Consider the following 14,824-nt stretch of genomic DNA (forward strand, 5'->3'; position numbering starts at 1 on the left):
TTTTCCGGTTCACCAAAACTTGACCAGAAGTTTCACTTAGTGTGGTAAACAGTGCAACTCACATCTCCTTGTACCCCACACACGGCGATTGGACTTCGCTGGTCCTCAGGAGAAAGTGCTGCAAGTCCAAAAATCAACCCTCTTCTCAGAATCACTTAAATATTTACCTTTCGAATATTTTTTTAGTTTGTATTGAAGGATACAACTTCATGACCATAATTGGTGTTTAAATGAGTACTCATATTATTTCAACTGTCAATCATTTATTCGACATATAAAAGTCTTATTTACAAAAAATTGAAACTATGGTACATGAACCTTGATGGATGATTCCATGCTAGGTACGTCCACTGAATGCCAAAGATAGTTTTCACGAGGTTTGACATGAAGAATGGGGGATGAGATACAGTTAGGCAATGCCGGGAAGAAATAAACAGCATGGGGCACTATGCAAAATAGGTTCATTCTGATACACTGTAAAATATTTCAATAAACATTTACTTTAGAATATTCGCGTAAAGAAACCATCTTGGCACCGGGATATGTAAAATAGGTATCGGCTAAAAAGGTAAATATCGCGGTAAAATTTTAGGTTATAGCCTGGCAAGTCAACCACTCAAGTATTATTTTGAGGCTATGAAATACTTCACTTAAGATTTCATTTAGTCGTGGATACTATTGCACGGAAATAAACTCAATTTATAATGTAAGGTCTCAAGTCTTGTGGTAAATTTTCAATCCTAAAATGATTCACTTAAAATGTCTTCGGTAAAATTCAATTGAAGAGTATTCTAATTTCAAGATAGTTAACCCAGTCATCTCAGGAAATTTACGCATATTAAATTTTAATTTCCTCCCAATAATTTTAGCTTTCCAGCGGATTTAAGGTTACTGTCTTTACCATTCCAGGGCACTACAAATAAATTTGGTTTGAAAGCTTTTTCCTGTAATTTCAATTAAATTCTTGTGAACTATACTGGCTTCAGTACAAGCTCATTCATGTGAGAGGTTGATTGTATCGGAAATAAACAACAAACATCATATGATTATAAATAATTCAAGGAGAACGAGTAAATGCATCTCAACCAGAAAGTGAGCCCATTCGATCTCATTATACCATCATCAGATTACGATAAAAACGGCTGATTTATAATATTCATGGCTGAAGTTCGTTTTATTCAGTTTATAAATCACTAGAGCCTCCCTTGGACGGCTGGTATAAAACCAATTCTTTCAATTTTTTACACACTGAAAATTTATCTGCACAGAGACATACAACCAACAACTTGAAACACAAACAGATATGATGCTCTTAAATGTTGGCCTATTGACAAGCAACGTTCGCCCGCATTCCAAGGATGTTTTTTTCCTGTTCAGTCTCAAACAGAGGAGTAATAGTTTCAATGACATTTTCTCTATCAAGAAATCACTTTTTGCACCACTTTTTGCTTTGTAATCAATAGATCATTGGAAATTACAAAAATGCACAACACGTTTCACAGATTTTTAAAACGGTATTTTGTAGCTCGTGAAATTTGAAAGCTCAAAAATAAATTTGTTTTTTTTAGAACATGGACCTAAATAAGAAATCAGTTAGTTTCTTCCATACAAATAACATGTAGTACGAAGGAGTCCCAAATTGCCGGGAAACTGCAAGGTAAACAATGACATTCATATTAAATTTGCTCAACACGTACTTATCAGCAAGAATTCCATGCAAAAGAAACTGATGGAGTTGTCAGTTAAGAAATAAAAAGTGATATGCTTTACAACATGTACATCTCTCTTCAGTCTCACTAGGAAGGTTAAAATATATATATTTTTGCCTAAAACCAGTGATCGTATGTAGATGAAACAAAATCAAAACTGTAATGAAACTTTACAATCACTATTATCACCAGAATGGAACAAAAGATGGCTCACACTAGTGTTTTTATTTCACGCCTTGAATCCAATTTTTCCACCAAGAAGCACAGAGATACCTAGTAACGTTCGGTATCACTTGGTTATTTGCATCTCCTCTGCGCCAAGTGCAGACCAAATTGATTCACGACTCTTTGGTAATCATGATGCACACCATCTTCTCCGCAGTAAACCTTCGTCGTACTTAAATAATTATGTAGGACAAGGTCTTATAAAACCTGGATGACTCGAATTAACATTTTCAAGATTTACAACACTTTTTACTTGGAAGCTCAAGTGAATGTGTTTTTTAAGCAGCGTTCGTAAACTATCTCAGAAGCACCACTTTAGGTCCTTGAAACAACAGTGTCCTTTGGGTGACATATCACAACTATAGTTCCCTGTATAATCACCTATAGATACACGAATATCCATCCATGGCTCTGAGATATCCATCATCCATCCTTTCCATCACTTATGCTTACATTGTTTTACACGGACACAAGCTATTAAATAATTATCTTGAAACACGATGTGACTTTTTTCTGATTTTTTTCATCGATATATTTATTTATAAAATTTAAATGTTTTCTCCTATTCCGACGCACGCTTTGGAAAAAGGGGAACCCCCACAACTTGCACTACTCTTGCGAATACAAGCATACATTTTTTCTCCCTTTTTAATTCGGTGAAGTAAGGAAAAAACTTACAGGCTTCTCATTCTTGCATTACTTTGCTACTGCTCGAGCATCAAATCATTGCTCGAAAATAAAAATTGAGGAACAGCGAACAACGGCCTACGCAGGAAAAAATCTCATTGATACCTTGTCCTGTCTTTGGCGGATAAATATTTTTCCCCTTCCATTGACGGGAAAGAAAAACTCCATCAAATAAGCCGTTGAAAATGAAAGATGATGATCAACCTCGAAAGCACCACTTTAATTCATTTTTTTAAATGTCCCGCGCACACGCGTCATCAGTCGAAGAGAACGTAGCGGTAGCCCCTGGCGTGATTTTGAGAGCCTTGCCACGGCAAATATCACTCAAAGAGTTCACCCGCCCGCTTAGAGCAAATACCTCTCCCGCTCTTTTTGCTATTTAACTCGTCCTTTGTCCCATTTAACCATGGGGTGATGCCTACTTTCAAACGTGGGTCGCAAGCGTGCCCCGTTTGACGACGCTGGGCTGCTGGTGATGGGATGGGACTATGTAGTGCCTCGTGGGAGAAGTTGGTAACCTCGCCACCTGGGGCACTGCTCCGTTCCTAAGGCTACCCTTGTTGCCATTGACACAGGTCAGGGTGCCGGAAGGCGAGGAGGATGTTGAAGACGAGGAAGCGGCCGGAGGAGGCGTCGTTCCCGCCTTGAGGGTTCCGTACGAAGCCGGGTTTCCCGAGTTGGCCAACGGACCCGTCGAGGAGATGCCGTAGTTAGACGCGGACGACGGCAGCGTGCTGGTCGCGTACGAGGAGGTCGTCGGGGTATAGGCGCTAGACACTGGGGAGCCCGCCATCGGCGGGTCTGTGAGGTTGAGGGTATGCGACGTCGGGGGCTGGGGAAGGCTGTTGTTGCTGCCTCCAGAGGATAGAGGTGGCGGGGGCGGGGTGCGCAGGTAAGGGTTCCCGTAGGTGGCGTTGTAGCGCGGGTCGACCGTGGCGCCGTACGAGGGCGGTGGCGGTGGGATGGTACTCTTGCCTCTCAGGGCGTCGTGTATGGATGGGGGTGGCGGTGGGTTGTAGTCTCTCGCGTAGTCCACGTACGGCACGTATCCGTTGTTGCTCGTTCCGTCCTGGAAGATCAAGATAACATTTGCGTGAGAGGTACTGCAGATATCATCAAAGCACTTCGAGAGGTATCATTGTGCGCCATGCAGGCTACATTCGTCTTTGGTGTCTAACATGCCACCAATAATTAATGGATTCCTGGACAATCAGCCTAATTTAAAATTAGAATACATCAGATAATTCGAGCAATATTCGTTCCGACATCATCCTTGGATATTTACTAAAGGGTTCTCCAACAAAATTTGCATCCGATGATACAGAAAACATGCAATGCTTAACTTTTTTTTAGAAGAAAGTCACTTATTTTCTAGGTTTCTATACTTCTAGTCCATAGATATTCAGACCACAGGCGTGTTAAACCAAAATTAGTGGGATATTACCATTACTTATGTGCACTATAATCACATTCTATGTAAAAATTAATTCCTTCCCTTTAATTAAACAACAATTGGTCTAAAGTGTGCATGGTTAAATAATAGTTTCACTTCTGGCAGCATAAAAAAATATATCAGTAACCTAAAAGGGTATTAAAATAAGGATCTACTTCTGCACGCCTGTGATTAAAATCTGTGTTTTCTTACATGATAATATCCTCTATTTTCTAATTATTAATAACAGAACCTATGTAAGGAATAAACCTCGAATCAACTAGAAGACGGATTTTGCAGTAGAAACGACAGGTCCATGCAAGATGCTAGAATGAATAAAAGGAATCTAAGTCGCTTGAGAGTTGTTGGTGAGTAGTTATTGTAATTATACTCACGCACGATGCAACCACGAATGAGTGGGGTCACTAGGTCACAACATACGAGGGGACGGGAAAACATTAGAATTACACATTGTCAGTTGAAATTTGTTCATATTATAACAGGTACGTAATTTTGAAGTTTAAAATTTAAAATCACAAGATGGAATCAGTCACCATTTTAATACAAATACATAATATCAATCTTTTCAAGAAGTAACTGCGAAACATCACTCTTATTATTTGCTAGGAAGAAAATTGATGCATGTACTCATGAAAAATCAAATTTATACAACGACTAACTTAAAACATATGTCACATTTGAAACATAGAAGAGACAAAAAAATATATTTATGCATATCCTATACTGCTACCATGTTAAATTAGGAGCTAAATATATTTTAAAAATTACCGACGATACCATGAACTTAGAGGGATATGTTTTTTATCCAACAAAAACGAAAAGTCAGTCAACTTTGGTGACCACTAATATTTAGAAAAAAAAGTATTTTTTTAGAAAAAATAATAATTTCAGGCTAAGGCCACCAGCTATGCAAACATATTCAAAAGTAAAATTGAGACAAAAAGTTTTCAAGATAAGGAAGAGAAGAAAAGAATTACGAAAATATCTCCATCTCTAGTCAAAATATTTGCCGATACAAGCGGACAACATCAATAATATCCAGAATCTACGTCTTGGCACGGATGATGGATAACCCAATTTCAAGGCCAAAAGTTATGCATAATACATAATCAACATTGGTAATAGGCGCATCCATTCATGTTTGAAAAAGTTATCTACGCTATCATTTGTTGATACTGAACCATAAACATATATATTGTTTTGTCCTCAGATTGTATTTGCGTACTACTTGTACACCACGATATGTAAGCTTAACCGAGGAAGTAAACTTTTGCATTGGCTTATTTTGTCTCCACTGATATCATATAATTACAGTTCATTTACACTTAATTTTTTCTGCACTTTTTGCCAAGAATGAATTTAACGTTATATCTTCAAGTATAAATCCAGTAAATAGATTATTGCGATGCATAGCTCACATTGATACTTACTGGCTTGGGGGGGAAGGTCGGTTCAGGATATTCCGGAGCAATGGATCCCCCACCAGCAGCCGAATATCGGAAGCCGAGTTCACCTCCAGCCGTCATGAGCGATAGCCTCGGACCCAGGACGACAGGCCCGCCGGACAGCACCCCCGTCGAGGTCACCATGCCATTAACATCCACATCGTCCACTGCCGAGATGCGCACCTCGCCGTCATCCTCGTCTTCCTCGTCCTCGCACCACGGTCCCGTCGAGTCGCGTTCGTTCAGGGTATTGCTAAGCGACGACGCCGTGCGTATCTCCACCTTGAGGTCCGAGTCGTTGGAGGATCTGTCTGATTGATGCGTGTGCACCACGTGGTGAACGTGATGTTGCTGCAGTTGGCCCCCCTGGCCCTGGCCTATAACCGCCCCCGCCACCTTCGTCTGCTTCTCTTCGTCGGGAGCTGCTGGGAAAGAAGATTATCATTAAAGCCCTTGGCTTATTTCCTTTCAATAGATATTCTTAAAGCCTCCGTACCACTATTTTGCAGGATAACCGAATCATAAAAAGCTAAGAAAATTACACGAATTCGTAAATTTCAAGCATTGAGGGATTTTGTATTCCATATTTTTATTACGAGTGATTTTACATTTAGGAATAATTTTTGTATAATATCACACGTTACCAAGAATTTCTTATAAAAACTTAATCATAGAGGTAGGTCTGTTGGGCAATAGTCATTTGCTATGGGCATGCATCATAAAAAGCCAATTGTTAAGCTCTGGTTACACAGTACATTAGCACGTACAAGTGAATGAACGTTTGCGTGAATGATTTTGGTGGATCGGAACGGAGCATGTACGAATGCATGAACCAAATTAGAACAGGCTCTATTTTCCTGTTATGCATTCGCACAAGTTGGGTGGTTACACGGTGCATTTTGGCGTTCATTCTCACGATCATACATTTAGACATTAACCCGTACGTGTTAACGTATCCTGTAACCAGGCCTTTAGAAGGAAAAAAATCAATGACTTTAAAATTAGACCATTTTTTCGCACATTTCATCGGATACATTCATGGAGCAGAGAGAAATATTTATCCTTCGACAAATGAATATTTTCTCATGCCATCCTAAATTAGTTTGAATTTGAAAAGCGTAACCGCGTAACCGATAAAGGTATTAAGAATTATTTCGTTAGAAAACTTAGTTGAAAAAACCAAAATAGTTGAGATGAACTATACTTACCATCGCCTTTCTTTGATTTCTTCTGACACCACAGTGTGATCATGGCTACGACGACTAGGAAAGCGATGCCACCGATTATTCCAAAGATTATCAGAAGCAGCGGTAATGTTTCTGCAAGGAAATAAAAATGCGTATTTATATCCGAGACGGTCACTAATAAATAGTGATTTGTACATTTAGGTACAGTACAATTTTTGTCCATTCTGTGTATCGTGTGTGATTTATCAAGAATTCAAATTAATGAAAATTAAGGAAAACTTTGTCAAATCGAAGCCTAGGCTGTGCGTAAAATATTTATGTGGAATCACGAAGTTTTCTTTACTTCTCATTACATTCATCAAATACCATATAGTCTCACCTGAAAGAACTCATGATATGAATAGAGGCGATTCACTTAGAATGATTAACATATCGACGATTTAATTTGATATGCCACATCAAAAAATGATAAACACAGTCTAAAAATTTTGAAAAATTCAAACTGAACCCAAGTGTGACAAGCACTTTTGCGGGCTTTCAACGATAGAATACATTATTTTGTTGCTCCCACCTTCGATTTGGGAAACAGAGCTACACTTCCCGAGGCGGACGATGAAAATCACGCTCCAAAATTTCCTTCCGGACACTTACTTCCGAGCTATATTGAGGGAAATGGACGGGAAGGAAGTGGGCTCGCGAAAGAATGGGATAAAGAACGCGATAGCGGAAGCGAGGGAGCCAGTCGCCTCACGGCGGCCTTACTTCGAACGGACCGATGCTTGGCTGTGGGCGGCTCTGTTGTCATATGGGACAGATAACGGCGATATTAAACCCAGAGGGTCGTTTAGATGAGCGAAGGAAAAAGGAGAACAGAGGGGTGGCTGTAGCAGTCACCACAGTGTGTATGGCGTAAAGGGCCGGGGGCAAGCAGAGCAGCCCGGTTCAGCGTCGAAAAACGTGCCCGGGTTACAGAGGCCGCCCAAGGCCTTCGGAGCTGTGTTTTTCCCTCATAGACGGTTCCGGGGGACAGGAAATAAGCAGAGGGAACGAGATGAAATACATCCCAACGTGTGAAGAAGGCCATAAGGACCCTGGACCCTCTGGCTTGTATTTAAGAATGCCTGAAGTAAAGTACGGATTTTGGCCTATGGGTCACGGGGGTGTATTATTGATATTTGAGGTCCGGGTTCCACGTGGGAGGGGTATGGCACTGTGGTGTCATTGTAGAAAAATGGTGAACGCTCCGAGGGAATGTGAAGTAGCCACAGAGCAGGTTATTTATTCAGTGCCACGGGTCTCTCCCTTTACTCAGGGGGCAGGAAAATTATTGCTATGCGTTGTCCAGGATTACTGGAGGCTGAATTTCATTCGCAATGAAAAATAATCACACTTCGTGGTTGGTTCTGTGTACACATTTTGGGCAACGTTCTACTCCGTCTACCCACTCCGTCATAGTAGCGGATAAAACCACGCCAATGTCCTTGCTTTAAAAATATTTCGATCTCAATGAGGGAAATATCAGAATATGAAATATTGTTTAAGAGAAATTACAAATGTAGATAAATTTTAAAAGGAGTTAGAAAACATGACGTGATATAACTAAATAAGTGATAAAAATATTTCCTTGCAAGAAACTGTCAGGTCCGGAGATATGATTCAGCCGAAGTAGAAATCGTTTGGAAATTCAGAAAAATAAATGAAAATAAGAAAATATAAAGGTGTATAAAACTGATTTCTTTAGAAACAAATAAATAGAAAACTTTATTCAGAAAAAATATAATTGCTGTTATTAAAACTTAGTTTAAATCAACTTTCTCGAATACGACCATTCTTTCTCAAAAAAACTATAACAAAAATAAACACATATTTTACCCTGACCGGTTTCGTAACGATTCGGTTCAGGAAAAATTGATTTTAGGCGTGAAGTTAAATTAAATAACTTACGTTACGGCTCACGGCACAAAGCGGACAGACAGAGAAAGAATTTCTGAACGTATTCCTACGAAAATGAGGTTAAAACAAGTTCTTATCTGGAAATAAGTGTTGAAAAACCAGATATAAAATAGGCAGACTAATTCATGAATGCTTACTTTGCATCTTCAGAGTGATCTCCAAGCCGTCACTCCCGTAAGGGTTGGTTACAGAACAATTATAGGGTCCAAAATGATCGTCGTGGGAGTCCCTGATGATGAGCGTACTTTTTATGCCCTCGGGAAGAGGATCTTCCAGAACGGAGAAGTCTCGATCGTCTGGAAATGGTAGAAGAATTATAAGCATAATTATAATAAAAGTTGTAAATAAAATACAATTACATAGCTTCACCAAAATATGTAGATAAAAATGCCTATAACCACATAAAAGTTCCTGTTTTCCCGGAGACATGTGGCAGGCGGCAAAAGTGATAAATATTGAAAGTAAAATAAGATATATTTGATGACAGGAAAATTTTTGGAACTACAAAGGCTTTATAATTAAAATTTTTAAAAAGAAGAAATGAGTCTCATATTATGCCTATTTTTAAACCGTAATTTAATAGGATAAAATAAATATTCAATACCAAACCAATCGGAATCGTAATCCCAAGCACCGCTTGAGAGTAGTTTCTTGTATTTAGTTACTGTTTGCTGGATTATTTCTTATGATTCATCATATAATTTTATTTTAAAATCCAATTTTAATCTTAGTAATTCAATTTTAGGTTGTTATTTCTGGAACCTTTGGCTTCAGTTTGAAGTATTTTACAGTAATTTCCAATGCTGTGATTTGTGATTGGGTAACCCAACAAAAAGATCAAACACAAGCTCAGTCTGAATCAGATAGGCAGTTAGTTTTTATAATCCCATTTCCCTGTCTCCCTGATTCAGCTGACAGTAACACGAACGGGCCCGCGGGCACCTGCATGGATGTCTATCTGCGCGAGAGAAGAGTATAGCAGTCCAGACGAGGTCACTTCGGCATGGCAGCGTCCATTGACATTGGGGTCAATTCAGTGTTAGCCAATGTGAATGCGGGATGCTGATCTAAAGGATGCAATACCAACATATCGCCTCTCTGTTCCAAAATTAAATCGACTCGAATTTGATCTCAATAAGATATTACAGAACGAAAAAAACATGGATCAACAAGCAGGCTATTTCGTTTTTCATACCTGAACCTAGCTTTTTTCTCAAACTTTTTAATTTTTTTCCGTTAAGATTGAAAGGAATTATCTCTGGCCTTTGAAATCGACGAAAAGGGTGCGATTTTAGCAATATCTTTCCCTTTTGCATTAAAACACCTTCATTCAGCAAATAAAGGTTGGTAATTCTATTTTGTAGACAAAGTTTCAAAAGAAAATTCTCGATTATTCTTTAGGCACAGAAAAATGGAAAATAAAATTTCCCCTACATCACTATGAAAAAAAACTGTCTCCATGAGTCGAGTTAGGTAACACATAACTTTTTTCCTAGTAACGTGTGCGGGTACAAATTTATTTACACAGATTTTGAAATTTTTCATAAGAACGTTTACTTTCACCGGGATATTAATGCAAATCCTACCCCCAATTTTCCGTTACTTATGTCACCAGTTACACCACCATGCCATTTCCCTACAAGGCGAATTCCAGCAGAGTTGGCATTTTCTCCGTGCCTGTGAGAAGCCCCGCGGCTCCACTGTCGCACAACCCCCGATTGGCCGAACGGAAATTTCGCTACCTTGTTCGAGTCGATCACTTACTCGCGTCAACGTCACGGCCAGCCCTTGTCCACACCACCCGCTCGGGTCGGGGCACGGACAATGCGACGCACTCCAGCCGCACCGTGTCGCCCCGCACGCCGAACTGAACCTTCCGCGAGACAATGATGGGAGGTCCGCGCAGTCGGAGCCACGCGTACGCCGTGGCCACAGGGAATTCCTGGGGGGGTGGCGGGGGTGCGCCCGAGGGACCACCCCTGTGCCGGTCCACGGGAGACTGGACGTGAGGGGTGGGCACGCGGGCTGTGCACCGGTAGCGACCCGCCGTCTCCAGGCCAGCGTGCAAGGTGAGGTTCGGCGATGTTCCCACAACCTAGGGAGGAAGATAAGAAAAAAACGGAGATTAGTGAAAAAATGGTTGATGCTGTGTAAAAACATTGACATAATGATTCATTATTACTTCTTTATTTTGCTACCAGAGTCAAATTATCGGTGAAAGATAGTTTGTTTGATTAATTAGTTAAAATATGTGTATTATTATTTTCCCTCCAATCGTTTTTATATCATTTCTTATGTTTTATTTTATCAACTCATGTAAATAAACCTTTTGGCACCCCAAAAAATACCTGATGCCACCTAACATCCAAATATGTCAATATAATATAAGAATCGGTTTTTTTTGGAAGAATAATTATTTTATTGTAGACAAGGAATCTTGCACTTCGTGGCCAAAGAGATTTTTACACTGTGGCACCTAACTAACAAGGATTCAACACCTTGAAATGTGTTTCGATTATGTAATTATTAAATAATTCATGAGAGAGCGATAGTTTCACAGAAATAATCAGCCGTAAATGGAGAAAATAATTATTATAAGAACATTTTTTTCTAATATCATCCTCAGAATTTCATTTAAATGTCATTCGGAATGTCATTCGGAAATGTATTTCTTCCAGTCCATGGAGGGCACATACCCTTACCTCTCTTTCTAATCTTTTCTAATATTCCTTAATTTTGGTGAAAATATATGTTATTTCATCGCAAGTCAACTGGAAGACATACAAAAGACTACCCAGAATTCATCCCACTACCCTTGTTCACGCATAAAAACTAGTGGAGGTACAGAATGGGGAGTAATATTTTTCATGCTTTTAATATTCTTATACACCAACCTTTAGTTATAATCAGATATTCGCGCAAAAGCATTTAAATTAACACTGAATTCCCTGCCACTTAGCAGAGACCATGCATAATGCGCTGAAATTCCGTATGGAAGGATAAGAAATAAATCTCCTCCTCTCAAAATGAAACAGAGGCTCAAAGATACTCAGCTGGCGAGCTGCGAGAAATGATAAATTATGCAACGGTATAATTAGTGACATATCCATTTAATTCACTTAAATTAATTGCTCGAGCAAAGAAAAGACTTGGGGTGTGAGCAAAAACAACGAAAAAATATTTTTAAAAAAATTTTGGCGAAATAATCGCATCCTCTCTTCTACTATGAAAAAAAATCAAGAAAGTAAGGACAACAGATTTAAGTACGGTGCGTGAAATATGAGTGCGAGAAATTGAATTCCTCCCCCACCGATTTTTAACCCCTTTCGCGAGCAAACAAGAGGAAGAGGGTCCCTCCCCACGGTAAGCCGCGTTGCTAGGCCTCCTGTAATTGGGAGAGCTTTATTTTCCATGCTCCGAGAGAGTAGAGCGAGAAACCTCGCGACCCTATCCCACCTTACCCTGCACCCTTACTCCCCCATCCTCTGACCCTTCCCTCAAAATTCTCCCACACTCCTTCATATACACCCTCCCTCTCTCCTTCCAACACCTTGCCCGGCCTAATTTATGAGTCTTTCCCCAGAGTTGGAAAATCGTTCATTATATATTTTCCTCTGAAATCTCTCTCCAATCCTGGACCTTCCCTTTATCCTCCTTCACCCAACACCACCACTTCGCTTTAACTCGCGAGAATCACAGACGGCGAGCGAATGAGAGGAGGGCGGTAAAACTTTCTCTAATCTACCGGAAAGGTTGAATAGAGTGAGCCTTCGGGGCTGAGGAATCGCGCCCAATAACCGCTCACCCTCGCCTTTTGTGTTCACCGAGAGAATAGGAGGCGATTAGGAGGATAAGGATATGGACGCGTGGATCACTGCGAGGAAGTGTGGAACGGATAAGGAAGATGATATAAATGTAGATAAAATAGTACTTATGTGCGTTAGGCAAGCCGATGAGAAAATGTGCGGAAATTTCATTGTGTCCTCAACACTTTACATTTTTTAACATAATTAAATGTAAAAAACTTTCTAATTCCACATTATTTTATTACTGTGTGGCCTAAATTTCGGCGCGGCACGTCACTCACCCGGTACACTAGCATTGAAGACTTCAAAAATCAGTCTTCTATGCAAATGTAGTAGATTCAGACATCGAAGTCATCGATGCAAATGTGCAAGATGATAATTTTCCAATTCGTATTAATAAATTAAAAATAATAAATGAGCCGGCCGCGGTGGCGGCGGGGTAACGTTCTCGCCAGCCAAACAAGAGGTCGCGGGTTTGAGTCCTGCCTGGGTAGTTTTCTCCTGCCCAGGGCATGGTTGTTTGTGTTTACTTGTTAAAATTGTTAAATACCCCGATGTAAAACGGCAAATATGAGATGTATTTGGAGGTTTGAGAATAAAATAAAAATAAAAAAGTGTATTCACTAAGATTTCTTTACATTTCATTATGTTAAGTCGATTTCATGACTTCACGCCCGAGACAACGATTTCCATTTTATAGTGTTGTTCAAGTTTTCAAGTATTTACATGCCTTGTTTGGTGTGACTTTCAATTCATCCTCCATCATAAAATTATTATCGCATGAAAACATGAATTTATTACAATAGAATAGAAGTAGATATAACGGGTCGGCCTCCTATAAGGAGGAGATAATTTTACGTGATACAAAAACGTGGACCTACAATCGCCTAGCTGTTACCTTTCCTCCTGCATACCATTGATGATCCTGCTGGGATTAAATGGCAACTACCCTCTCACGTGAGAAGAATAAGCAACCTTTGGAGTACTAATACTAATTATATTTTTTTCGGACACTTAAATAACCTGTGCCCACATTTTAGAGTCAAATTGGCGGTGCAGCGATCGCCATAAAGTTCGTCATGAATGAGAAGTTTAGGGAGCAGCTACGGTCCGGAAACGAAAATCCAGCTTGTATATTCGGGAAGTAGAAGTTGGAATCGGGCTTTGAAGAGGGAGACTCGTTAGAGATCAAAGGTGGATTTCTAAGTGTAAGGAGTTTGGTGGGCGTGGTGATGAAGAAAATAGGTCCTTTGGAGCATCAGAGCGCCAATGGAGAATTTCACAGGGACCACGCGGAGGTGGAGAGTTTGGAGTGCGATGAATAGTTTGCGGACTCGCGATGATTAAGTGCGAAAGTGCGAAGGGAGAAAGAGCCGCGGTAGATTCGAGGGAGGATCGAGAAATATTGAGCTGGGGAGCGGGAAAAGACAATGGTAGGTACGTTGGGATTGGGAGGAACAGCCAGAGATCAGCACGTGTGTAGGCATGGTGGCCAGTGTAAAATGAAGCTGATGTGCCATAAATTTTCATCCAGTCGCATACAGCTTCTTCCACAATATTTTATACCGTTGTGATAATGTATATTTTTCTGAATATCCTACTGCACCGCCAAATATTTTACTTAATATTAGTAGGAATAGCTTTAGTAAGATTCGGAGATCGGATAGGTTCATCTTGGTGGAAAAAACAGGTTCAACTATGCTTAAATAAGGGAAAAAGGCAATGGCAATTATAGTTGTTTTTCGGTGTAAACCAAGTAAGAATTTGGCGTGTCTCCAGACGTTTCATGACCTTTGCTGGTCACTTTGGACGAGGAAATGAGTAAGGTATCCCATCAATGAAGTATGTACAGAATTTTAAGAGCTCTGGCCAAGAAATTGACATTTAAGTATCACACTAAAACATTTATAAATTAGGCCAAGAGGAGAAAACTACAAGAAGTAAATAATAAAAGGAGTATCTGCCTTACGTTTCGTAAAATACCAATATAAATATTTGATAAATACTTTGAAAAAGTTTTGAGCATATAATTGTAATCTCGAAAGCGAAATGATAACAAAATGGGTGTGAAATATAAATAAAAAGAGCATAAAATTTGGGCTAAGATAGAAATTGAACATAATTATTAAATATTACTTCCTGTAAAGATCTAATCTCGTGAATGATAGATAATAACACTGCCACCGATTACATAAAATCAAAAATTCCTCCACTATTTTCTGAAAATAGTTCCCCACCGTAATGTCATCTTATGAGAGCCAATTAGACTCGCAGTAACTCGACATGAGGGAGAGCAAGGAATACAGTGGTAAGGTAGTTAACTCGTTCCGCTTGGGCATTCAATACAAGATAATATCAA

The 14,824-nt window shown here is 39.7% G+C and overlaps 1 protein-coding gene across 6 annotated transcripts in view; it reads right to left on the reverse strand.

The window, feature by feature from the left end:
• Positions 1-246: 246 nt before the first annotated feature.
• The window catches only part of LOC124166530 (irregular chiasm C-roughest protein-like), a 766,129-nt gene continuing 751,551 nt past the window's right edge, over positions 247-14,824 (reverse strand). For 4 of the 6 annotated variants that reach the window (XM_046544081.1, XM_046544080.1, XM_046544077.1 and 1 more), the window contains 5 exons: positions 10,424-10,754; positions 8,797-8,955; positions 6,728-6,838; positions 5,505-5,944; positions 247-3,690 (listed from right to left, as the gene is read on the reverse strand). In XM_046544081.1, the coding sequence (XP_046400037.1) occupies positions 3,046-3,690; positions 5,505-5,944; positions 6,728-6,838; positions 8,797-8,955; positions 10,424-10,754 (1,686 nt within the window). In that variant the 3' untranslated portion in view covers positions 247-3,045. Of the gene's footprint in view, positions 3,691-3,747; positions 4,479-5,504; positions 5,945-6,727; positions 6,839-8,796; positions 8,956-10,423; positions 10,755-14,824 lie in introns of those variants that run through there. The other 2 variants (XM_046544078.1, XM_046544082.1) reach the window with 2 other exon arrangements.

The sequence above is a fragment of the Ischnura elegans genome, chromosome 10, assembly GCF_921293095.1.
Source record: "Ischnura elegans chromosome 10, ioIscEleg1.1, whole genome shotgun sequence".
In the NCBI taxonomy this organism is placed as follows: domain Eukaryota; kingdom Metazoa; phylum Arthropoda; class Insecta; order Odonata; family Coenagrionidae; genus Ischnura; species Ischnura elegans.